The 26,119-nt window shown below is 42.5% G+C and overlaps 1 protein-coding gene across 5 annotated transcripts in view; it reads left to right on the top strand.

Moving 5' to 3' along the window:
• The window catches only part of LOC140715901 (nuclear receptor coactivator 7), a 117,344-nt gene that overhangs the window by 55,021 nt on the left and 36,204 nt on the right, over window positions 1–26,119 (top strand). For all 5 annotated transcript variants that reach the window (XM_073028414.1, XM_073028417.1, XM_073028416.1 and 2 more), the window contains one exon: window positions 13,487–13,655. In XM_073028414.1, the coding sequence (XP_072884515.1) occupies window positions 13,487–13,655 (169 nt within the window). The remainder of the gene's footprint in view (window positions 1–13,486; window positions 13,656–26,119) is intronic.

Genomic DNA, 26,119 nt, shown 5'->3' with positions numbered 1-26,119 from the left:
TGCGTGTGTGTGTGTGTGTGTGTGTGTGTGTGTGTGTGTGTGTGTGTGTGTGCGTACGTGCGTGCGTGTGTTAATGCCAGCCTCAATCAGGAGAATGAATCAGGCACCAATCACTGAAGCTTCCTCTCTACTCAAGCTCCCTGATGTATCAGTGTCTACTGACAGGATGTAATCCATAGATTCACCTGAATCAGAATTTGTTCATCGAATAGCCAATAATCTAATCCCATTTTCTTTTAGTCCATGGTCTTAAGATATCTACAGTAGTTCTTTGGTATTTTCTACAGCTTTGTAATAGTGACGTCAGCAAGTCATGTTACACAAAAGATAAATGCAAGCAAACAGCAAACACCTTACTGCATTGTTCAATACAGATAAACAATCTCATTTAAACCCATCAATAGAATACAGCTCTAAATCACACTAAATGTACTCAACTAAAGACAGCTTAATCCATCATCAAGAGATGGTTTTAATTGTTGAATTTTACATTTTTAGTCCTTCATTGATTTTATTTCTGTTTCATCTCCAGTTGCATGATGGTATTGGATTTGCTGACTAGAAAGTTCTAAACTCAAATGAAGACTTTAAGCCCTATCAGATATAAATTGCCATGAATACTCTCACTAAAGGAAGACAATATTGTAACTACCCAATCGTCAAAGACTAGTTTACTTCCCTGTTTAATCTCCATGGTGAGTTTAGCTGCCAAAAATTTGAGCAGTGGGTCCCCTCTCCAAGGAGAAGATATTTCCAGCTATCAAAGTAGCTTAATACACAGTTCATTTATTTTCAATGTTTTCAACATCGACTGTTCCACGTAGCCAAAAGACAGGCATAGCTGGAACCCATGTGAGTGCCCATGGCTACACTTTTTGTTTGAAGGAAGTGGGAGGAGCCTAAAGAGAAATTATTTAGAGTGAGGACAAGTTCCACTAGGTGGAGGAGAGTGATTAAGTCAAAATAACATTCGTAAAACACTTTTAAAGCTTGGAGGATTTCTCTATCGTAAATATTTTCAAATCACAAACCATTTTTAAAACACAAACCATTTCCTAAAACACAAAGTACAAAGTATTCCTAAAACACAAAATCATTAATGATTTCTTAATCTCAAAGGATAAAGGATTTCCAAAACACACTCTTATAAACTAAAATGACATACCAAAGATACAGACAACAAATCATCCATCACAGAACTAAAGCTGGAGGCAAGGATTCTAGTTCATTCCGTGTTTCTTTCCCATTTCTTCTTGATGTTCCTTACCCCATTCTCAATAAGCTTAAACTGCTCTCTACATTTGTATCCTTTTTCTCCCACTTGGGTGATTTCACATGCATATGGTCTTTCCTTAGTGATCCTTTTAACACAAACAGTCTAAAAGTATCTTTTGGAGAAGAAGACCTTAGATTAATGCTCACAGTTCACTATTAATGCTGTGAAACACATAACAGGACATTCCTTGAGCACAAAAAAACCTTTCAAACTATAAATGCATCAGTTATTAATTTGCTAAATTATAGTATCTATCTGCTCTGCAAGCTTCCTTGAATTAAACATCTTAAGAGTCAGCTTGTCTGTTTGAAAGACCCCAAGTTAAACAACCTAATACTCTGTCCTTGCACAGTAATAAAGCAAGTGTTGTGACTAGCATCTGCTTTCTCTCAGACAGAGTGTCTGCAAAATACAAAGCTTGTATGCAAAGCTGTTCTATAGAGAGTGTTTTTATAACTTCAAGCTGATCACTGGTCTTATTTACATTTTAAGAACCGAAGGCAGATTTCCATTTTATGACCAAAAACTAAACAAGCTGTTAGTTGTTAGTTACATCTGTTTTTGATCTTAACAAGTAGTAGCTGCTATTTAGAAAGCAAGCTTAGCAAACATGAGACAGAAGTGTGTAACTATCACAGCTGTAACTGTAATCCTAAATTGTTCCTGATGTTTTGATCCCAGTGGACTAGAGTTCATGAACTCACTTTTTTAAATGACTGATTTAACTTCTCTTAAATTGGTTTATTATTGTCACATGTACCAAGGTACAGAGAAAAACTTGTTTTGCATGCCATCTGTACAGCTCATTAACAGCGCATTGAGTAGTACAAGGGAAGACAAGAACAAAATGCAGAATAAACAGTTATTTATTTATTTATTTGTTCATCTATTTATTTGTTTGCCTACTTATTTATTTATCTATCTTTATTTATTGAGATACAGTGTGGAATAGGCCCTCCCGGCCCTTCGAGCTGCAACACCCAACAATCCCCCAATTTAACTCTAGCCTAATCACAGGGCAATATACAATGACCAGTTAACCTACCAACTGGTGCTTTGTCGGATTGTGGGAGGAAACTGGAGCACCCCAACGCAACCCCCACATTCACAGGGCGAACATACAAACTCTTTACAGGCAGAGCCGAGAAATAAACCTGTGTTGCCTGTACTGTAAAGTGCCGTGCTAACCACTATGCTACCATGCTGCCCCATAGAAAGAGTACAGTGCAGCTGGACAATATGGTGTAAGGCCTTAACTAGGTAGACTACGAGGTCAAGAGTCTAACTTATCGTACTAGGGGACCATTCAGTAGTCTTATTACAGAGGAATAGAAGCTGCTCTTGAGCCTGATGGTACGTGCTTTCAGGATTTTGCATTTTCTGCCCGATGGCAGGGGTGGGGGGCGGGGTGCGTGAAAGACAGAATGTCTGATATGGGTGTGGTCTTTGATTATTGTCTGACTGTAATCAAATCAACTTTTATCAATCTCCGTCAGCAAGATAAGAGAAATGGTTTATGGATGCCAATTTGTCCAAATCCAAACTAAAATATTGTCAAGATGGAAATTATATGAAATTTAACCATATAACAATCACAGCACGGAAACAGGCCATTCCGGCCCTCCTAGTCCGTGCCAAACTCTTAATCTCACCTAGTCCCACCTACCTGCACTCAGCCCATAACCCTCCACTCCTTTCCTGTCCATATACCTATCCAATTTTACCTTAAATGACACCTGAACTGGCCTCTACTACTTCTACAGGAAGCTCATTCCACACAGCTATCACTCTCTGAGTAAAGAAATACCCCCTCGTGTTTCCCTTAAACTTTTGCCCCCTAACTCTCAAATCATGTCCTCTCGTTTGAATCTCCCCTACTCTCAATGGAAACAGCCTATTCACGTCAACTCTATCTATCCCTCTCAACATTTTAAATACCTCGATCAAATCCCCCCTCAACCTTCTACGCTCCAATGAATAGAGACCTAACTTGTTCAACCTTTCTCTGTAACTTAAGTGCTGAAACCCAGGTAACATCCTAGTAAATCGTCTCTGCACTCTCTCTAATTTATTGATATCTTTCCTATAATTCGGTGACCAGAACTGTACACAATATTCCAAATTTGGCCTTACCAATGCCTTGTACAATTTTAACATTACATCCCAACTTCTGTACTCAATGCTCTGACTTATAAAGGTCAGCGTTCCAAAAGCCTTCTTCACCACCCTATCTACATGAGACTCCACCTTCAGGGAACTATGCACTGTTATTCCTAGATCTCTCTGTTCCACTGCATTCCTCAATGCCCTACCATTTACCCTGTATGTCCTATTTGAATTATTCCTGCCAAAATGTAGAACCTCACACTTCTCAGCATTAAACTCCATCTGCCAACGTTCAGCCCATTCTTCTAACCGGCATAAATCTCCCTGCAAGCTTTGAAAACCCACCTCATTATCCACAACACCTCCTACCTTAGTATCATCGGCATACTTACTAATCCAATTTACCACCCCATCATCTAGATCATTTATGTATATTACAAACAACATTGGGCCCAAAACAGATCCCTGAGGCACCCCGCTAGTCACCGGCCTCCATCCCGATAAACAATTATCCACCACTACTCTCTGGCATCTCCCATCTAGCCACTGTTGAATCCATTTTATTACTCCAAATTTGTCTAAACACATTAATGAATTCAAAGTAAGTTAAAGAATTGTTATTTATATATTGCTTTTCAGAACCCTATGATGTCTCAAAGCATTTTCAAATGGTTCAGATCAAATGGTTCCATTTATTATCAGAGAATGTATACAATATACAACCTGAAATATTTAGTCTTCACAGACATCCGCGAAACACAGAACTCCAAAAGAATGAACACCAGAAAAAACATTAGAACCCTAAAGCCTCCTCTCCCCCTCCCCACGCGAGCAGCAGCAAAATATCAACACATCAGTCTCCACCTCATCCCACCCACTTCAGCAAAAAGCATCAACACTCACCACCCACCAACAGCAAAGCACTCAAAGTGAGACCATAAAAACTATAGTATTCCCAACGCTTTGACATGCCACGGGCTCTCTCTCACTAACGAGGGACAGAGAGATGTCACCCATTTCACAGCAAAAGGGAAACTGACAATCACTGTTATGATGTTACAGTCTGCTGCATTGCTTTTTATTCCAAGATTCTCCAACTCCAGAATCAGCAGCAAACTCTCCCTACCATTGAGAGAAAGAGAGAGAGAGTGTGGTCTTTTATAACTGATTAAATACTTTAACGATGTAGTTACTGTTGTTATCTTCTGTGTGGTAATAAACTCATGATAAAAATCAGTGTCGAGTTCTTAAACAAAAGAAATTCCTCCTGAGGATGCTTAGAGAAAGAAGACAATCAAAGTGGCTTCATTGGTACAATATTAGCTATCTCAAACAAGTCAGAAAGCTAAGCCATCATCTTTTGAGTGTGTGTCAGCACTGTTTGCTATGCAACTACTAAATAGAACTTGCAAGGTTAAATCCTGACAGTATCTCAATTGATTGTGAGATTAGGTTGAATAGTATCTTTCAAATTGGCAAGGACACTGATTGTGTCCAGTCTTGGACAATGGTTCTCCAGTACCAGGGTAAAAATGGTGAAATTGCCTCTCGTATACACAATATATTGATGAACTATTTCTAATTGTAGAGTTCAATTCAGTCCTGGGCTTTTGTTAATTTATTGGTTAATTGTACAAATGTCACTGGAAATGTTTTTTCAAATCTAGTTGCCCCTGAACACATGAGGCTATTAAGAGTCATATATTGGTGGCTCTGACAGCAGACAAGGAAGGCACATTTCCTTCTCTGAGCCAGATCAATATGACATTCCAGACTTTTATATCGTCAGTCTTTTGGTTTTGCTAACAGAAGAGGTCCTCTGCCCTCCCAAAAAGGAGGCAGTCTTCCTTTTGACCCACAATACTTGAATCCATTTGGCAGAATATTATTTAATGGTGAAGTATTGTTTATTATTTATGTTTGATAGGAACCCATGAATCCAAAACATTATTTAAGGAAAACTTTTATTTTTTTAGCTTCTTTCAAACCTCAGTACCTTTTAATAGAGTCATAGAAAAGTACAGCACAGAAACAGGTTCTTTGGCCCATCTGGTTCATGCTAAACCATTGAAACTGCCTACTTCCATTTAACCTGCGACCATAGCCCTTCATAGCCCTCCCATCAATGTACCTATCCAAACTTCTGTTAAACATTGAAATCAAGCTTGCATGCGCCACTTACATTGGCAGCTCGTTCCACGTTCTCTAGACCCTCTGACTGAAGAAGTTTCCCCTCATGTTCCCCTTAATGTAAGAAGCTACCATGAACAAAACTTTGAAAAACCCATATTGTATTTCTTAATAATACAGACTGAATGGTAGATATTGCCCAGGATGGTAGAGATAACCCCCATGTTATTTCATGAAGTATTGTCCTTTAATCATTTAGATCTGTGTGAGGGAGTATCCAGTTTAAAATTTTACTCAAAAGATAGGACCCTTAATAAAAACTGAGCATAAAGAGAAACTTGACCACTGAGTGCCCGTGGGGTGGCACTTCAGCCTAGCTTTACGGTGACAGTGACCTGGGTTCAATTCCCGCCGCTGTCGGGAAGAAGTTGGTAGATTCACCCCATGACTGTGTCAGTTTCCTCCGGGTGCTCTGGTTTCTTCCCACATCCCAAAGATGTATGGATTAAAGATTAATTAGTCACTTGGGCGTATTTGGGCACCACAAGCTTGTTGGGCAGGAAAGACCTGTTACCATGCTGTATCTCTAAACAGGTCTCTAGGTTCATGTCCTAGTCCACCATCATCTGATTAAGAGTTGACTATGTCTACCAAGCACTGTTTTAGTGACATAATCTGTATGGGTGGCTTGCAAATGTATTATCTTTTTTGAGATTCATCCCAAGCAGTACACAAACACAGGGCTCCAATGCAGGGTTGGATGACCCTAGGGATGTACACCAAGTAAAACATTAACTCCAGCTAGCAGATCGTCAGCTGAATGGACTCTACGTTGAGACTTGCTGGTCTTCCAGTGCAGGGAGCTGTCCACAACCAAGTGTCACTGACTGGCACGTACAAAGATGCAGGAGGATGTACCGAGGGACATACTGAAGTGTGATGCAAGCACAAGGCGAAAGGGAAAGGGCACAGAACAGAGCTTACCTCCACTGAACACTGATGATAGAATGTTAATAGTACATGTTGTGCTGACATTTTAACCTACTCCATGTCAATCTAACCCTTCCCTCCCATTTTTCTTTCATGCGTGTGCCCATCTTAATTTCCCTAATCTATCTGCCTCAACCACAAAAACCACCTCTGATACCCCCCCATCAAACTTTCCTCCATTCATCTGATTCTTGAGTCATGGTCCCAAAATAAGTGACGCTGCAGACTGTAACACTGAAACAGTGATCCGTTGGCCTCCCCTCTTGCTGTAGCAGGAGCAATAAATCTCCCCCCTCATTAGAGAGAGAGAGCCTGTTGAGATGCTGAAGTGCTGGGATGGACTGTAGTTTTTGAAGGACTCTAGACCAAGGTCTCTGGGGGCTTGGTATTTTTGCACAGTGGCTGGTGGGTGGGCTGATGCTTTTTGGTGGAACAAGTGGGGGAGGGGAGTGCTGCTGCATGGAAGGGGGAGGGACACTTTGTGGTTCTAACGTATTTCTGTCATTCTTTGGGGTTTTCTGTTTTGAGGAAGTCTGTGAAGAGTAAGAATTTCAGGTTGTATACATTCTGATACTAAATTGAACCATTGAATCTTTGAATCACCTTAAAAGTATGTCCATTCATATTAGACATTCCTGCCCTGGGAAAAGGCATTGGCTGTCTTCTCCATGCCTCTTACTATCAAGTCACCAGTCTATTTTCAACTTCTCAGCTCTGCATCTTATCAATGTGTCACTGTAACTTACTACAACCTGTTACTCAATCCACGTCGCCACTGACCTTCATGTCATCTGCAAGCTGACCAATAGGGGTCCTAGGACAGATCCTTATGGAACATCCTTCAGGCAGAATACAGCTGCCTACAACTGTCCCCTGCCTTCTGTGGGCAAACCAGTACTGAATCCAGCCAAGTTTCTCCAGATCCCATGGCTCCTGACTTTCTGAATAAGCCTGCCAAATGGAAGCTTGTCAAATACCTTACTAAAATCCATGTACACCAGATGAATTGCTTCAAAAAGGAAGGTTAAAATCATGCTAACATAATCAACATATTATAATATAATGATATGTTGGGTGCAATGAATAAGAAGCAATGAATAATCCATACTGTAGAATTGCAAATTTTGTGAATAAATGTTAGTTTTAGAATAAGGTGGTTGGATGACGTATCACATCATCTCCTGGCAGCTCCCGCAGCCAAGCTGATGCTTCGCATTCCTTTGGACGACATCCACGAGGCCGAGAGGGGGATCTTGATGTCTGGGCAGCCCAGGATCTCTATATTCATCGCCCAGGTCTGCACCCCGGAGAGGTCACTCCGTTAGACAGTCAGAGCCATTAATTAAATGAATATATATATATAATAGTTAAAATAAATAAGTAGTACAAAAATAGAAATAAAAAAGTAGTGAAGCGGTCCTGATGAACAGTCTCAGTCTGAAACGTCGACCATAGATCTTTTCCATAGATCCTGCCGGCCTGCTGAGTTCCTCTAGTATTTTGTGTGTGTTGTTTGGATTTCCAGCATCTGCAGAATTTCTCTTGTTTGAGGTAGTGTTCATGGGTTAACAAAGCAGCTTGCTAATGTCATCTACATCATTGTCAGTAAAGATCGGAAGCTCAGACCATCATAGATTGGAAAGGTTCGTAGGATATGGACCAAATGCTGGCAGATGGGACTAGCTTAGAGTAAGCGTCTTGGTTGGTATGGAGTAGATGTTTCCATGCTGTTTAACTCTGTGTGAAAGTGATATGGAAAACGAAGGGGGAAAATGCCTTCCAGTACTGACTGGTGTGGCCTGAGAAGAAAGTGTAAAATTGGAAAATTGTCTTTTTAAATTCTGATTTTTAATATCTTTAACTGAATAGTCTGAATAGCATCATCATCGAATTACAGTTGCAGCACAATAAACTCACTTATCTAGATATTCAAATCCAGCAAGCTCCAGGCATATTTGCACAACTGGAGCATAATTACAAAGTTTGGAAAGGACTATAAAAATTGCTCCTAAGCAAATTTAAGCTGCTGTTTGTGTACCTGTTCAATTGAACCAAAATGTCTTCAAGAAATTCTGGCATCAGAACTCAGCTTTGCTTTATATTATAAGATGAATTATTACTCACAAAATAGCACAGAATTTCATTAGTTTATTTATTTGTTTATTTATTTATTGAGATTTGTTTTTTTTTTAGATACAGCACGAAATAAGCCCTTCTGGTTTGCTCATACCCATCAATCCCCCAATTTAACCTGAGCCTAATCACAGGACAATTAATCTACCAACTGGTACGTCTCTGTACTGTGGGAGGAAACTGGAGCACCTGGAGGAAACCCACGCAGTCACGGGGAGAATGTACAAACCCCTTTTGAACCAGCAAAAGAGTAAATCGAAGACATCCAAAAACTAATCTCTCCGACCTGCATAATGTCCATATCCCTCCATCTTTGTTACATCATGTGCCTATCTAAACATTACTTAAACGCCTCTAATGTATTTGCCTCTAATATATTTACCATACTAGGCAGCACATTCCAGGCATCCACTGCTCTCTGAGTAAAACAATTTACCCCTCACATCGCCCTTGAACCTACCCTCCTCTCACATCCCCTCTGGTATTAGACATATCAACCCTGGGAAACAGATCCTCTCTGTCTACTCTATCTATGCCTCTCATAATCTTGTAAACTTCTATCAGATAAATCAGAGAATACTGAAGGATAAGGTGATGCTCTACCAGTAAAACTTTCCTTGGTGATTTGGTTGTTCTTTAATAATTGAGTCAATCCTGCTAATAAATGTAACATTCAGTCAGATGGAACTACATCATCATACAGATTTATGACATCATCCAACTTATAGTCTATTTATGGAAAATTAATTTGTCCTGTCTATTGACATTTATTCTAATTTATATGCACTCAAAAGCTCCCTTCAAGAGGGCCACAAACTTGTCGTTGTGTCTGGAGGCTTGCGTGCCTCAATGACCTGGAGACCTATGTTGGCTGAAGTAAGAGTTCTATGCTTTGGCTCTTGGTAGGGTCACCCGTGCCAAACAGGTCAAAGGGTAGAGATCTACCAGTCCTCCAGGTATGGGGGTTCAGCTCAGGGCTAACAACCCTGACTGGTCAAGCAAAAATTGTTCAGGAATCAGCAATGGAGAATCCTTCTACATCTGTGTGCGATGGTATGGGAGACCAAAGACAACTTAGTGCCGTATCTTAGAGGCAGAAATGAAAACCAAACCTGAGGCACCATAGAAAAGAAGGAAACAGAGATGGAGAACCTTCATTGCTGCACTAAACACCAGCCGCGTAAATATGTAAAGAGAGATTGTTAGTCATGTATAAACAAATGTAAAATAATCTTGTCCACCATTTCCTTCAAACAAAGTAACAGGAAATTGTTACTGGAAAACTAGAAATGACTAACAATATTTGTGAAACAATAACTCACTTTATTATATCACCCATTATTATATCCTGGATTATCTTGACTAGATAGAAGATTGGTTATCATGGTATTGTAGCGGTGGCCACACGCAGCGCTGCAATAAACGACACGGAGTCGGTGAGCTGCAGTTGCAAAAGAGATTTATTCAAACTTCGCGGCCTCGCTTTAAAGCCTTCCTGATCCTGCCCTCCCCGGGCGGAAATACTGTAGGGGGCGCGTATTCACAGTCCCGTCCCGCGCGCGGGCTTTTCCCCTCGCTGGTGAAGCAGACTTGGCGCCCTCTTTGGAACCAGCCTCTATGCCGGCGCGCACCGCTTTGTGAGCCGGTTCGAGTGCACTGGGAAGTGGGTCGCCACAGTATTCTCATCCTTTAAAATCTAGCTTCTAGAAACTTTGTACATATTTTGTTCATTTATGTTTTATATTTAATAACTTTCTTTGTTCTACAACCACCCCTCACACTTTCCTTTCCCACCCCCTCCCCCTGCCAACATCTAGATGTGGATATGAGACCGATTAGAATTTACTAGAATCAAAATCAAAATGAGATTTATTATCACCACTAACATATATGACATGAAATTTGTTGTTTTGTAACAGCAATACAGCGCAAAGACATAAAATTCCTATATGTTACCAAAATAAATAAATAGTGCAAACGAAGAGGAATAATAAAGGTAGTATTCTTCGGTTCATAGACTATTAAGAAAACATTGAGTGTGGGTCTTCAGGCTCCTGTACCTCCACCATAATAGCAGTTGTTAGGGCATATTCTGGAGAATTATACTAATGGTTTAAGATAGCATTACCGAAGATGTGCGACAGCTCACTGGTAAATCATAGGGCAAGAAATTTGACTAAAAGCATTACTCATAACATCTTTCATGAAGCAAATTGTGGTGAGCTATGGCTGCAGACAGTAAGGAGGCAGGTGGAGGCATGGCTGGTTCGGGAGATGAGCCATGCTGGGGCATTGCGAGATGCAAAGTGTTCAAGCTGCTGGAGGTTGTATCTCTATCGGAGATGGAGTGAGCGTTTTGGCGAGGAGTCGATGCGGAAGAGTTTTGATGCCTGTCCACCTGAGCTGGGTGCGAGGTTGGATCGTCAAGTGCCGAGCCAATTTGGTGAGATAGAGAACAGCTTCGGGCGCGGCGGCCCAGGCATATCAGGGTGCTGGGATCCAGGTCCTAGAACGTAGCACTACCTGGTGCTCAGACCATTTAAGCACTAGTGCAGATAGACTGGAATCCCAAGTGCTGGGAATGGTGTTAAGGGCTAGGCTGATATTGCTCGCCCTCCTGCGAATGTTAATTCCTTTCTCCGTGGCCCCCGGGCTGTGAACTGATCTGGCTGCTATGCATTTTTTCCTTGCCGGTGTGAAAACTGGGACCAAGGCTCGGCTTGGGCCTACTCCGACTGCTCTGGGAGCGGATCTGCGACTCTGTCGGGGTGCTATTGGCTTGCTTCTATTGTTTGAACAACGTGTTCTTTTTTCCTCTCTTTCTCTGTGCAGTGGTTTTTATTTTTTAAATTGGGTTATTTGAATTCCTTGCTTTGTAGCTGCTTATAAACAGACAAACTTCAAGATGTATAATTTATACATTCTTTGATAAAATGTGCTTCGAGTCATTTGCTTTGGAGTTATGAAATACAGTAAAAACTATTAATTTCAACAGCAATCAGTTTTCAGATCTGAATTTGGATTGTAGATTGAATTTAAAATGCAGTTCAGCACAGTGGTGACCCTGGAGCTGCATACTGGGGTCGATTGCAAACCAGGAAATGCCCAATTGACATCAGATGTCTGGATATTCATGAATGCATCTCGGAGACACCAGTGATTAATACTTATTTTGGGTGTGTTAGTGTGAAGATTTAAGTGCTTGAAAATTATATGTAACCCAAAGGAAGCATTATTAATGCATTGTAACTATAGAAATGGTCCTGCTGTTACCTTTGATCTTTAGCATATAAAAATGTGATGTAATGTTGGGTCAGGAAGCCACTCTCCAGTGTGACTCCAAAATGCTGTCAGCTTGTGTGTGCCAAATAAAGACTTTTATACTACCAGCTGCGTGTCTCTCCAGTGGTTTTCATTGACAGTCACAAAAGTAGTAAAGAGACGAGGTGAAGGGTCCTAAGTGAAGGATGCCGCCTTCTTAAAGCACTGCCTCTTGAAGGTCTCCTCGTTGGTGGCGAGGCTCGAGCCCATGATGGAACTGACTGAGTCTACTGGGTCTTTACAATTCAACCGCCAGGACTTAAGAACTTTTTAAAAGCTATTATTAATGCTTTTTGAGATAGTGATTTAGATGCATATCATATTTTTTTACTGAGTTAAGTATTGTATGTTATTAGTTTTGCTACAACAAGTGTATGGGACATTGGAAAAAAAGTTGAATTTCCCCATGGGGATGAATAAAGTATCTATCTATCTATCTATCTTCTTGATCCTGTGCATCACTTATACAAAACAGCAAATGTTGCCCTGCAACTTGCTGAAGTCATCTAATAATGAACCCAACAGGCTGCTTTTGAAGTGAATATTTCATAAAGTCTTCAAAATGTCAGATGTAATGATCACATGACACGTGGAACGCACTTAGGGGATGGATGCCAGCTCATTTAATGATTTTTCTGTTTGTGAAGATTATCATTTAAATGAAAAGCCCAATCTATAATGTCTGTTATGTCACCTTAATGAAGAATTTTACCAATTTACCTCTACTACTTTCTTTAGAGGTGACACTATGAGTTTAAAAGAAATAAGTAACACTCTAGTAATCTAGTAATTGTTCAGATATCATGACAGTTCAACATCCAGCTAACCAAATGACTTCTCCCCACACTTCCTTTAAATTCACAGAGCCTTCTTCCCACAATCCTTATAAAATAACCAGGGTACTGATTCCCACATTCCCTCAAAAACAGAAGTTCTGTTTCCCATGCTCTCTTTAGACTCATTCCTTGTTTTCTGGAAAAGGTATTGTACTATTGTGTAACACCAAAGGTTGTTTAGTTACAACGTCCAATGGCATGAAGAATCTGCTAGTCCAGCACCATCAAGGGCGGCGTGGTAGCGTAATGGTTAGCACAACGCTTTACAGTGCAGGCAACCTGGGTTCAATTCCCACTGCTGCCTGTAAGGAATTCTTCTGTGACTATGTGGGTTTCCTCCCGGCGCTCTGGTTTCCTCCCACAGTCCAAAGATAGACTGGTCAGTAGGTTAATGGGTCATTGTAAATTGTCCCATGAGGAGACTAGGATTAAGTCGAAGGATTGCTCGAAGGGCTGGAAGAGCCTGTCCCATGCTGCATCTCAATAAATAAAATGCAAGTGAACAGCTAATTGAAATTTTATTGTAACTTGCTTTAATTTTTAGTTTACTTTTAAATGTTCAAAAACTGTTTTGTGAAAAATCCTATTGCATAATCTAGAACACTGTACGCTAATGTTCCTCCTATCTCTATCAATAGTACATTAACCAAAACTAATTAAAGAATTATAAAAATTGATTTTTTTTAAATTGCAGACACGTGTCCTTCTAAAGAAGAAGAAGACAAACTACGATTGATGTTTTTATGCCTAAAGGTCAGACTTCCTGTAAAAAAGACACGTTTGCTTACGTTTGGAGTGGCTACATCTCAGGATATGGACCGGGACAAATCTGATGAGTACTGGTTTGCAATGTCCCAAGAAAAGTAAGTTTATTAATGGGAATCCTTGTCTCAGAACATGACTGTAGAACTTGCATTGCCATACACCACAATTAAATATAGGTTGACAATACTAATTGTGTCCATTTAAGCATGGTACAACCTAGTTGACATTACATGTTATATTTCTGAGTTGTGATTTCTCTTTTAAACTGTGGAGGGAAATAGAAATATAATTTACAATAAGATCAGTTTTGGTGCCCTTGTTAGTCATTATTTGCAGATGGGAATGCTGATAACAGGGTGGAGATATGTCTCTTCCAAAGGAGGTGTAAGGTGCTCCTTCCCTCTGCTAGCCTGCAGGTCACCCTTGGGCAAGGGGTAGCACCTGCTTAGACCCCCGATCGGGGTCACATGAAGCCATAAGAGCAGGTGGTGGATGGTCATATGAGCAGCTGGTACACATCACCAGTCCTAGTTATGCGACCACTGACACCAGGCAGACAATCTCTGAAGAGTATTGACAGTGGATGGGGGTCAACTTTACTGTCCAGGAGAAGGAAATGGTAAACTATTTCTGTAGAAAAATTTGCCAAGAACAATCATATTCAAGGAAAGACCATGATTGGCTACATCATACGACATGGCACATTACAAATGAAAGGACATAGATGGGAATGCCTAAGGCTTGATCAGCAAATTCACAAAAGACACAAAATTTGGAGGTTTGTTGATAGAGGAAAAGGTTATCGTAGGGCATGGGTCCTCAGCCTGGGGTCCACAGACCCCTTGCTTCATGGCTTTAGTCCATGACATAAACGTGGTTGGGAATTCCTGGCCTAGGGGGATCCTGATGAGTTAAGTGATTGGGCTGAAGAGTGGCAAATAAATTTCAATGAAATTAAGTGCGAGGTGATGCATTTTGGAAAGTGAAGCCAGAGTAGGCTTCTATGGTAAAGAAGGCAAATGCAATGTTGTCATTTATTTCAAGGGGAGTAGAATATAAAAGCAAGGAAATAATGCTGAGCTTTTATAAGACACTCGTCAGGCTGCACTTGGAGTATTGTCAATAATTTTGGGCCCCATATCTTAGAAAGGATGTGTTGTCATTGGAGAGTCCATAGGAGGTTCAGAAGGATTGTTTCAGGAGTGAAGGGGGTTAACTTATGAGGAGCGCTTGGTAGCTTTTGGCCTGTACTCACTGGAATTTAGAAGAATGCAGAGGATCTCATTGAAACCTACCGAATGTTGAAAGGACTAGATAGGGTGGATGTGGAGGGGATGCTTCCTATGGTGGGAGTACCCAGAACTACAGGGCACAGCCTCAAAATTGAGGGGTGATCCTTTAGAACAGAGGTAAGGAGGAATTTTTTTATCCAGGGAGTAGTAAATCTGTGGAATGTTCTGCCACAGACTCTGGTGGAAGCCAAGTCCATGGGCATATTTAAGATGGAAGTTGATCATTTCCTGATTGGTCAGGGCATCAAAGGATATGACAAAACAGCAGGTGTATGGGGTTGAGTGGGATCTGGGATCAGCCATGATGGAATGGCAGATCAGACTCGATGGGCTGAATGGCCCAATTCTGCTCCTATGTCTTACAAACTTATGGTCTTATCGGACTTATACCATGAATGGTAGGGCATGGGGGAGTGTAGTAAAAGAGAAGGACATCAAAGCACAAGTGCATAGTCTATTATAGACAGCGTGACAAGTAAACATAGTGGAGAAAACAGCATTAGCATGGTAGCCTTCATCAGTCATGGCACTGAGTATAAGATTTGGAACACTACATTTCATTTTTAAAAGTTGTTGGTGGGACTGCACGGTGTGCTGTGTACGATGAGTCTTTTTCAGATTATTGGGATAGGCCCCAGAAGATGGGAATGGAGAGGATTCTGAGGGAAGAGGAGACAAACCGGGGGGGGGGGGGGGGGGGCGGTGGTCATGATGAAGCACATTGTACATCTTTGTACCCAACACCCCACAGAACCATCTTAGCTTTTACTGCTCTCAATGGTACAGCGGTAAAAATCAGTCAGTATCCTGGGACAGAGGTGAGCTTTCTTGATGCTCCTCAGGAAATAAAGGCACTGTTGTGCCTTTTTGATCAGGATGGAGGAGTTCAGGGACCAGGTGAGATCATCGTAAGTGTGGACACTAAGGAGTTTGAAGCTTGATACACACTCCACTACAGCTCCATTGATGTAGATGCGGACATGAGTGTGGTTCCTAGCATGCCTGAAGTCCACAGTGATCTCCTTGGTCATTGTTAAGGGCACACCATGCAGCCAGGTGCTGGACCTCATCCCTGTAGACCGTCTCGTCATCCCCTCTGATCAGGCCAACCACCGTTATGTTGTCTGCAAACTTGATTATGGAGTTAGAACTATGTACAGGAACGCAGTCATAGGTGAAAAGGGAGTACAGAAGAGGGCTCACCACACAGCTTTGAGGCACGCCGGTGTTCAGGGTGAGAGTGGAGGAAGAGAGATTGTCTAACTTAACAGATTGGGGTCTGTTAGTTAGAAAGTCCAAGGTCCAATTGCAGAGGGATGAGCTGATACTGTTGTGGTTTCTCATGCCTCACAAATGACCAAGAGACGCAGAAGATTCTTCAAGAAGGGTTAAACTTTAATTTGCAAATCAAAGCTGAGACAATCATTGAGCTAGTCGCTGATTGCCCACCGATCCTCGGACACAGCATTTTTTAGAGCAATCTCCTGGTCCAGTTGCATTAGCATATGTAATCGGTCTATAGTTGCGTATCACACGTACCACACGTACATCTTGCCACCATTGTTTCTACCAATTGACTTAATCATGTTCTAATCTACATCTCTTAGCTTCCTCTCATTAACACACCATTGTCTTCTACATTCTTAAGATTTCATTCTCCTACTAAATTGAGTACATGCATATCAAATAGCAAGTTTCAAAACTGACTTCATAGTTTTGGTTACACAGCAAAATTTATACTTTTATACTCCAATAATACCAAGCTGGCGAAGTTTGGCCATCAGCTTGGAGGGGATCACAGTATTGAATGCTGAAACTAAAATCAATGAAGAGCATTCTGACGTAAGAGTTGGGGCTGTCCAGGTGGGTCAGGGCAGAATGAAGTGCTGTGGAGATGGCGTCCTCTGTTGACCCGTTGGTGTGATAGGCAAATTGATGGGAGTCCAGAGTAGTGGGCAGACAGGATTTCAGATGTGATAGAACCAGTCTCTCAAAGCACTTTGCAATGATAATTATTATGGTAACTAGTCATACAAGTGGAGGCGTGGTAAAAGTGAAGGGAATAAGTTCCGTATTCTTGCTTATTTTGTGGGAGCCTGTAGCTTGGTGTATCTTCTGCTGATCCCTGACATAATGCTCAGCTTACACTTGGGCATGCTAAAGTTTCATCACTTCAGGATTGTACGTTTGCTAATGAAGGGTCGAATAAAGGATTCGGCTTTTGGAACAACCATTGGAGCTGGGGATGCATCATGCAAGTATCCGTAGCAGTTGTAGGCAGCAGCAATTGTTTTGGTTTGGTTTTGTTGCTACACAGGATATGCCTCTTATTATAAATATAATCAGAGAGGAGGAACAGGAGCCTGAAGACACACACTCAGCATTTTAGGAACAGCTTTCTCCCCCTATGTCATGAGATTTATGAACAGTCCATTCACAAACAAACTTACTTACTTACTTCACACAAAATGCTGGTGGAACGCAGCAGGCCAGGCAGCATCTATAGGAAGAAGCACTGTCGATGTTTCAGTCCAAGACCCTTCGAAGTCCTGATGCAGATGTGCCACAGAATAACGGCAGATTGGCAGCTCTCCTCATTGAATGCATGAGATAGCAAGAAGTGATTTTAGGACATTGTGTGCAGCTAGGACACAGGTCATGTACATTTTTTGAAGAGTATCATTGACAGCCAGTCACAGGATATCAGATAGTTCAGGTGACATCAGCTGTGGAAGCACAGAAAGTGGTCCCAGGATATTTGTTTGCTCTTAAAGAGTCTCTGACTATTCCAGCTAGTGGTTTGGTCTCTGCTGCGTTGGGCCACCTTGTAACTTTACATTAATAATGATGTGTCTGATAACTCCAGACACCCACCGTCCACTGTGTACAAAAAAACAAACTTCCTCCACTCATCTCCTTTGTGCTTACCTCCCTCAACCCAATTGCATGCCTTCTCATATTAGATAGTTCGACTCTGGGAAAAAGATATTTGCTGTCTGCCCCTCTTATGATCTTATATAAACTTCTATCGTCTCTTCATGGCTGCCTGTAAGCAGATGGAAGGTTGTATATAGTACACATACTTTGATAATAAATGTCCTTTGAACTTTGAACTCTGCCTCTGCTGTTCCAGAGCAAACAACAACAAAAAAATTTCATGTAGAATAAAATTAAGCAAAGCTCTGAGTAACTTTAACAAATAATTCTATCTGCTACACCACTTTCATATCTTACTGCCTATTTCCAACTATAACCCACTAAACTTGCAGCACAGTCTAGGTCCTCGTCAAGCTTGGGAAGTAATGTGAATATTTGTTGGCAACATTTCAACCGTTACTGTGACATCCATTATCAGGAGATGCATGACTTACATCCACGGCTTTTTTTAATATTTAGGTACTAGAATACAGCTGCTTGTGCATCTTTTCTCATGCTGCATATTGTATTCATATTAACAGGTTTAGGCATATCGAGTCTAGCAACTGCCTGGGGGATAAATACATTTCTGCAGTTTCACTTAAGAACAGCTAGAGTAGCTGAAGAATCAGAATCAGGTTTAATATCCCCGGCATATGTCGTGTCAAAATGGCTGTTGTGACACATCTAGTGTGGTAGTGTAGTGGGTAGTGCTTGTCGCTCTCACTTTCAGCTTCCACTGCTGGCTAGCAGTCTTGCAAAAAGGAGAGCTGAAGTGTGTAAGTCTCTCCCTGCCAGTACATAGCCTCTCCAACAGCAAGCCTCATGTAGTGCCTCCTCACTGCCAACACATGGAAACTGAACTCCTTTTCGACTCAGGCTGAACTACAGAGGACGGGGAGGAGGTCTGACCCCTGCACACGTAGCACGTGTCATGGTTTCTCATGCCCCACAAACGACCAGGAGACGCAGAAGATTCTTCAAGAAGTATTAAACTTTAATTTGCAAATCAAAGCTGAGACAGTCATTGAGCTAGTCGCCGATTGCCCACCGATCCTTGCACATAGCATTTTTTATAGCAATCTCCTGGTTTAGTTGCATTAGCATATCCAATCAGTCTACAGTTGCGTATCACAAGTACATCCGCCACTATTATTTCTACCCATTGACTTAATCATGTTCTAATCTACCTCTCATTAACACACCATTGTCTTCTACATTCAATTGGATACATGCATAGCAAATAGCAAATTCAAAGCTGACTACATAGTTTTGGTTACACAGCAAACTAAATTGGATACATGCATAGCAAATAGCAAACTCAGACTACATAATCTACATCTCTTAGCTACCTCTCATTAACACACCATTGTCTTCTACATTCTTAAGATTTCATTCTCTAGCAAATAGCAAGTTCAAAGCTGACTACATAGTTTTGGTTACACAGCAAACAACACAACTTTTATATTCCAATACACGCAGACTCACCATTGTGTGGACATGCCCTGGTGCTCATGAACCAGATCCCTAGTTATAGTAAATAGCCCCACTGTCTTGTAGGCAGCCTTGGGAGAGATGAAGGCTACGGCAGTAAACCCAGACAGCAAATCCGGAGTGGAGCCCATCAGGCGGCTGAATGTCATTGAACATCCTTCCAGCAGCTCCTGCAGCAAAATGTATTGCTTCATAAGCTTTCCTTTGGACTACACTGGTGAGGCCAAGAGGGGGATCTTGATAACTGAGTATCTCAGGATCTCCATACCCTCTGCCCAGGCTTGTGATGATGATCACCATCCATTGTCCTTTGACTCAGACGGGTGCCAACCAACCAATGTCATGAAATTTGTTGCCTCTGCAGGAGCAGTACAATGCAATACATAAAAATACATAATAAAAAACTGTTATTTACCATAAGTATATATGTATTAAATAGTTACATTGAATAAGTAGTACAAAAATGAAAATAAAAAAGTAGTGAGGTAGTGATCATGGGTTCAATGTCCATTCAGAAATCAGATGGCAGATCGTTGAGTGTGTGCCTTCAGGCTCCTGTACATCGTCCCCGATGGTAGCAATGAGAACAAAGCGTGACCTGGGTGATGGCGGTCCTTAATGATGGGGGTCCTTTTTGAGGCATCGCTCCTTGAAGATTTATTAGTTTATTTATTTATTTGGATACCGCATGAAATAGGACCTTTGAGCCTTGCCACCCAGTAATCCCCCGATATTAATCTGAGCCTAATCACGGGACAATTTAGGATGATCAATTAACCTATGAACAGTATGCCTTTGGACTGTGGGAGGAAACAGGAGCAGCCGGAGGAAACCCATGTGGTCACGGGAGAAAACGTACAAACTCCTTACAGACAGCAGTGGGAATTGAATATAGGTCGCCTGTTCTATAAAGAATTGTGCTCACCACTGTGCCAACCCAAGGTATCCTGGATACTGCAGAGACTAGTGCCCACGATGGAGCTGACTAAGTTTGCAACTCTCTGCAACTTACTTCAATCCTATGCAGTAGTTCTCTCTATATTCTATATTCTTCCTCATTTCTGCGATCGGTAGCTGCTGTTTGATCTTCTCCAAACGGAAACACGTGGCCTGCACTGCTCCTGCAGTCTCTTCAGCCTCCTGCATTTGAGATATCAGCTTCTTCTCTGGCCCCTGCAACTCCCGCCACAGGCTCAGCAGTTCTGACTCACGCATCCCGGCCATCTCAATCTGGGACGCAGTTACTCCAACAGCTTCTTCCACCCTGACCTGAAAAGCAGCAGTTAAAGATTGGTCAGCCTCCAGTTCAGTATTCACTGCACTTCTCTCCAGCTTTTTCTTCCTCATGACTTCTTCCAGATCAACTTTCTCCAGTCTCTCCTTCTTCATTTCAAACTTCATTCCGTAGAGACAGTCACTCATGAGCTGCGACCTTCGCCAGCCCTGGCATGTGTCCAGAAAACACTTTAACTCTGTAGTTCTCAGCCGCTCCTGCAATGATCTCACTTCATATTCTCCCAAGGCAAATCCAAATACCAAGAGATCATCCACATACGCCAAAACTCCAAACGCCTCCACATCCCCCATGGTCTTCCACATGCCCCACGGGAAGGTTGCAAGGGCTCTGGATATGCCCTGTGGCATCTTTTCGGACCGGAAGACTCCTAGGGAACTTATAACGGCCATCTTCTCCTTGTCGGCCCCACTCTGGCAACATCCACTCCTCAGATCCAGCACCTTAAACCACTTCGCACCACTCAGATAGACCATTGCCTCTTCAGCCCTCAGGGCCATATTCTGGTCACTGACAGTGCGCCTCTTCAGCGCAATATAATCCACACACACGCTGCCTACGTCTTCCACGGCTTCGGGGGCCAGTTGCCGCAACCTCTCTCTCACCGAGGTGTCTTCAGCGGTCAACTCCCCTCCCTCGTGGTATTTTGCAGCATCCACTAAGAGGGTCTCACCCTCAGATACTTCCCCCAGGCCGTACCACCACCGGCTCTTATTTGAATTCGGTATTGGCCCAATGCTGCTACACATGTCCGCACAAGCAGCTCGAAACTCTGGGTGCATCGACAATGTCTCCAAACAGCTCTCACCCACCTCCTCCGGGCAGGCCCCCAAGTGCACCAGCAGGTTATTGGTTCTCTCCAGAACCGAAACACTGCCCGTCTCAACAGTGTCCGGACACATCAGCATTAACGATTCACGAACCTCAGTCACCTCCACATTTGCCTCTAAGAACTCCATTTTCACTGACTGTAACGTTCTCGCTCGGGTGTAACGGAACGCTGAACTAAACGTCGAGTTAAACCGTAGTCAATGAAAACAAGGTCGCAGTAAGATTAACCATTTACTGTTCACTCTTCACATTAACGTATGGTGAAAACTGTTGATAAAACAATACAAGATTGGTACAGTGTTTGTTTCCTGCTAAATATCACATTTACATCGTGAATACTTGCAAAGGTAAAACTACAATAACTACATTACATTAAAGTGCAGCATACAGTCAGAATCTACCTGCTCCATTGACTGCTTTAAATACACTTCAACACAAACTATCCCGACTCTTTAACTACCGTAGATTCCGTACTACAGAGCGCACCTGATTAAAAGCCGCAGGCTCTAATTTTAGAAAGAAAATCAATTTTGTACTTGTACAAGCCGCACTGGATTTTAAGCCGCAGGTGTCCCACATTGTAATATGAGATATTTACACAGAAAGATATTACACGTGAGGATTTTTTAACTTTTAATTAAATCCGTATGGTAACATAAACAAATACATATTGCAAATGCTTTTTTTCGAACCGTGCCTGTAACACGGCTACTTTTAAATATACATACGTATCGGTAACACACAAATTACGTTGCGTATACTTTTTTACTGAACAGTGCACGAACAACATTCCAATATCTCCTAACGACTGGTAAAAAAATATATACTGCAGCCTACCAGGAAAAGTTATTGATCGCCTTTAACTTAAAAGCTGCATCATCGCGCGGGTCTAATGTGCTCGCCCCCACCTTTCCGTTTATCGCAAACCGGTATTTCCCCACAAGACGCGGCGAAACCGGATGTGACGACATAGCATCCCGGGATGTAGTACAGAAAACAAATATACTTAAAACACTTCTAACTTTAACTAGAAAATACTAACAAATGAATTACTAAGCGAAAATATTATAAACTAAATAACTGCCATAAAGGCAGCACAATGCTTTTCTTCGAGTGTTTTCCATGTTGATGAGGGTGAGTACAAATGACTGATTTACCATAATTTAATTGTGAAAGTGCGCTTGATTTATCGTACAATTTCATTGGACCTCTGTGAACTACTCATCAATTTTATTGGTCTACTGTTACGAGGCAAAATGTTTTTGGCGGCATGAAAAAAAACCATGCATTAGCCGCACCGTAGTAAAGGCCGCAGTGTTCAAAGCTGTTCAAAGCGTGGGAAAAAAGTAGCGGCTTATAATCCGGTATCTACGGTAATGAAAACATAAACCTTATCGACCGTCGTTACTTTTAACAGAATCAGCGTTAACATTTTAATTCAACATATCGATTATCTCATGACTTACAGCGTTGCTTTCACTGTGTCTCTGGTGCGTAGAGAGAAAATTGCTCGCGCTGAACTGTCACATGTGAGCGCCCCCCACCCTTGCGTTTATCCCAAACCGGTATTTTCCCACAAGACGCGGTGAAACCGGATGTGACGTCATCGCAGCCGCGATATATTACAGACAAATGAATTTACTTAAACAATCCTAACATTAACTAAAATATGCTAACAAACGAATTACTAAGTGAAAATATTATAAACTAAATAACTGCCATAAAGGCAGCACACTCCCCGCTTGACCTTCGTAAGGTCACAGTGAACATAATACAAAACTTCAGTCTCTAAATCAGTCATTAGGTAGAAGCAGAATGACTTCTGTAACTGGCCTTTGGTAAATTTTCACCTCGCCTTGGTCGGTAGTTTTCAACTCGACTTTCCTGACATGTCCATCCCGACTAGGGAATGTGGCAGTGATTCTGGCCATTGGCCAGCAGTTGCGGGTGATTTGCTTGTCCCTGAGCAGGACTAAATCTCCAAATTGAAGATTCCTGCGGGGTTCTGTCCACTTTTGTCTGTGTTGCAACGAAGGTAGATATTCCTGTCTCCAACGAGACCAGAATCGATTTGCCAGGGCCTGGACCTGTCTCCATTGCTTTGTGTACAAATCCTTATCAGAGAAGTCCCCTGGTGGAGGGGCAGCTCCTGTCCTCTGCATAAGGAGCATTGATGGCAAGAGTATGAAGGGGTTTTCCGGGTCGGAAGACACAGGTAGGAGTGGTCGTGCATTTATAATGGCTGTGACCTCTGCCATTAGTGTGCGCGGTACCTTGTGGGTCAATCGGGTGCGTTGCTGCATCTCAGGTTTCCTTTTCAGGGTTTTTTGCAAGGACGTGAACCGCTTGACTGCCTGCTCTTTGTTGTTTGGCATTCACTGGCGTGGTTCTCTGAAAGGTAGTGGGGCGACCCAATTATTTGCTTTGTCTCTGAAGACCTTGGTGTCCTCTGTTTTTAAGAAGATGGCGTCTTGAGCCGATGGAGCAAGTTTATTATCATGCTCCGTTTGAGCGAAGACTGACTGACCCAGCGTCTCGTCAGTTACTTTGCGCTTGTTAAAGCCTTGTTGTGCTTCCTGGACACACACATGGAACTTGTGCGGGGTTGAAGAATCGAATGGCGGCTACTCTCTAGCACATTGGTCTTGAGTGTGTTAACCGTCGATTTGTGTATGTTGCCAGGGCACACCTCTCCTATCACCACCCAGCCCAGATCCAGGCATTGCGCAAAGGGGGCGTCGTGTGGTCCATTGACCTGCTGCCTAACCTTGTGCACCCGGAGAACATCTCTTCCTAATAGCAGGAGTATTTCTGCTTTTGGATCCAGCTCTGGGATGTGTTTGGCGATGTGGTGGAGATGTGGCTGGTGTAGCACCGCACTTGGCATTGGGATCTCAGTGCGGTTATTCAAGATTTCATCGCACTCTAAGAGTGGAGGGAGACAGATGAGAACTTTACCATCCAGGGACTCGATCTGGAAGCTTTCTGCCTTCCTTCCGTAAGTTTTCATGTTGCCTGAGCAAGTTCTAAGGTAGTATGGGAACTGCTCACTCTCAATGTTGAACAAGTTAAAGAACTCTGGACTGACTAGCGAGCGATTGCTCTGATCATCCAGAATTACATAGGCTTTGATGGCCTTGTCTTTGACTCCCTTAGGGTACACCTTAGTGAGACAGATCTTTGAACAAGAATGGCTTGACTGAGCTTGACCGCAAACTTCTGTACAGCTCAAGCTGACAACAGTTGTCCTGGAGTGAGCTTCTCCCTCCCCGCCGTCCTGTTGTGGGGGTGAAGGAGCGTTGTCGGTTCGTGGTAACAGGTCGGGATGCATGGCCCCATCGTGATTAGTGCTATTACATTCCGGGCACTTCACGGCGATAGTACACTCTCTAGCAAGGTGAGAGGTTGAGGAACAGCATTTAAAACATATTCTTTTCTCCTTGAGAAGGGCCTTCCTCTCTTCAAGGGGTTTTCCCCTAAACGTTCTGCATCTTTTGAGGGGGTGGGGTTTGTTATGCAATGGACAATTCTTGCTAGGGTCGTTGTTAGTTGTAAAGACTTCAGTCTTAAGCGCTGAGACTGGTTTATTAATGTTGAAATTATTCAAAGAGGATTTATCTGGCTTGGTGTAAATTGTACTGCTTCCTGGACCTATGAGGCTAGGATCATTTCACTTCTTCGCCTCCTTGCACACAAACCTAGTGAAATACTCAAAGGGAGGAAATCGACCTCTGTGATCTTCCTTGTACTCTGAGGCAACAGACACCCACCTGTCCTGCAGCCCAAATGGAAGTTTGTCCACGATTTGTCTAATCCCGGTTGGAGTGTCTAGGTATACTAGACCAGCTGAGTAGCCATCTTCTTTGGCGCCTTGAATCTCCATGAGTAAATCTCCGAATTCTCTTAGCTTAGTGTGGTCCTTGGCTGACACCTTAGGAAAATTTCCCAAACGTTGGCATAGTGCCGCTTCAATAATTTCGGAGGCCCCATAGCCCTCCTGAAGTCTCTCCCATGCTTTCTTCAATGCTAGCTCGGGTTTGTTGATGTACCCTGAACGTATGCGTCTCACCTGTTCGCATGATTCTTTTCCCAGCCATTTCGCCATAAGATCCAACTTCTGGGTTGCTCTGAGCTGGACTCCGTCGATAGCGTTGGTGAATGTGGAGTGCCATGCACGGTAATTTTCAGGTTTATCGTCGAACTGGTATAGTCCTGAAGTGATGAGATCCCGTTGTGCCAAATACCATGCTACGGGTTCGACTGCAAGTGGCATGCGGGCTGAGGAAACATGTTTGCGGGTATACGACTGAGGGCGTACATCTGTTATGGAATTTGCTGTTCTGGACTCGGTCTTTGCCTCTCATCTCCCCAAATCTGGTAAGTTTGGTGTCGAGAAGTACTTGTCATGAGCCCTTTCATTCCTGGATTCATTGCGGGGTTGCGAGGGTAAATTGTCTTCCTCGGATGGATGTGATGCAGTCGGACCTCTCTGAGACTCCTCGTGAAGTGGGACGTTATCAAATAAGTATGGAGAGGAAGAACGAGTCTTCCATTCTATTTGAGATTGGACATAGTCGCTTGTGCGTTCCAATCTGATCTTTTCTGAAGTAGATTTTCCGTCAACCGGATCATGCATTTCTTCAGCATCTTCTATTAACTCTGCTTCCACCCTGGCAGCTGCTGCTTCTCGTTCTAGCTTCAGCACTTCTAACTTTGCCTCTACCCTTTTTCTTTC

This window comes from Hemitrygon akajei, chromosome 24 (assembly GCF_048418815.1).
Source record: "Hemitrygon akajei chromosome 24, sHemAka1.3, whole genome shotgun sequence".
Classification (NCBI taxonomy): domain Eukaryota; kingdom Metazoa; phylum Chordata; class Chondrichthyes; order Myliobatiformes; family Dasyatidae; genus Hemitrygon; species Hemitrygon akajei.
Note: the sequence above shows the minus strand (reverse complement) of the source record. Positions and strands in the feature narration are given on the sequence as shown.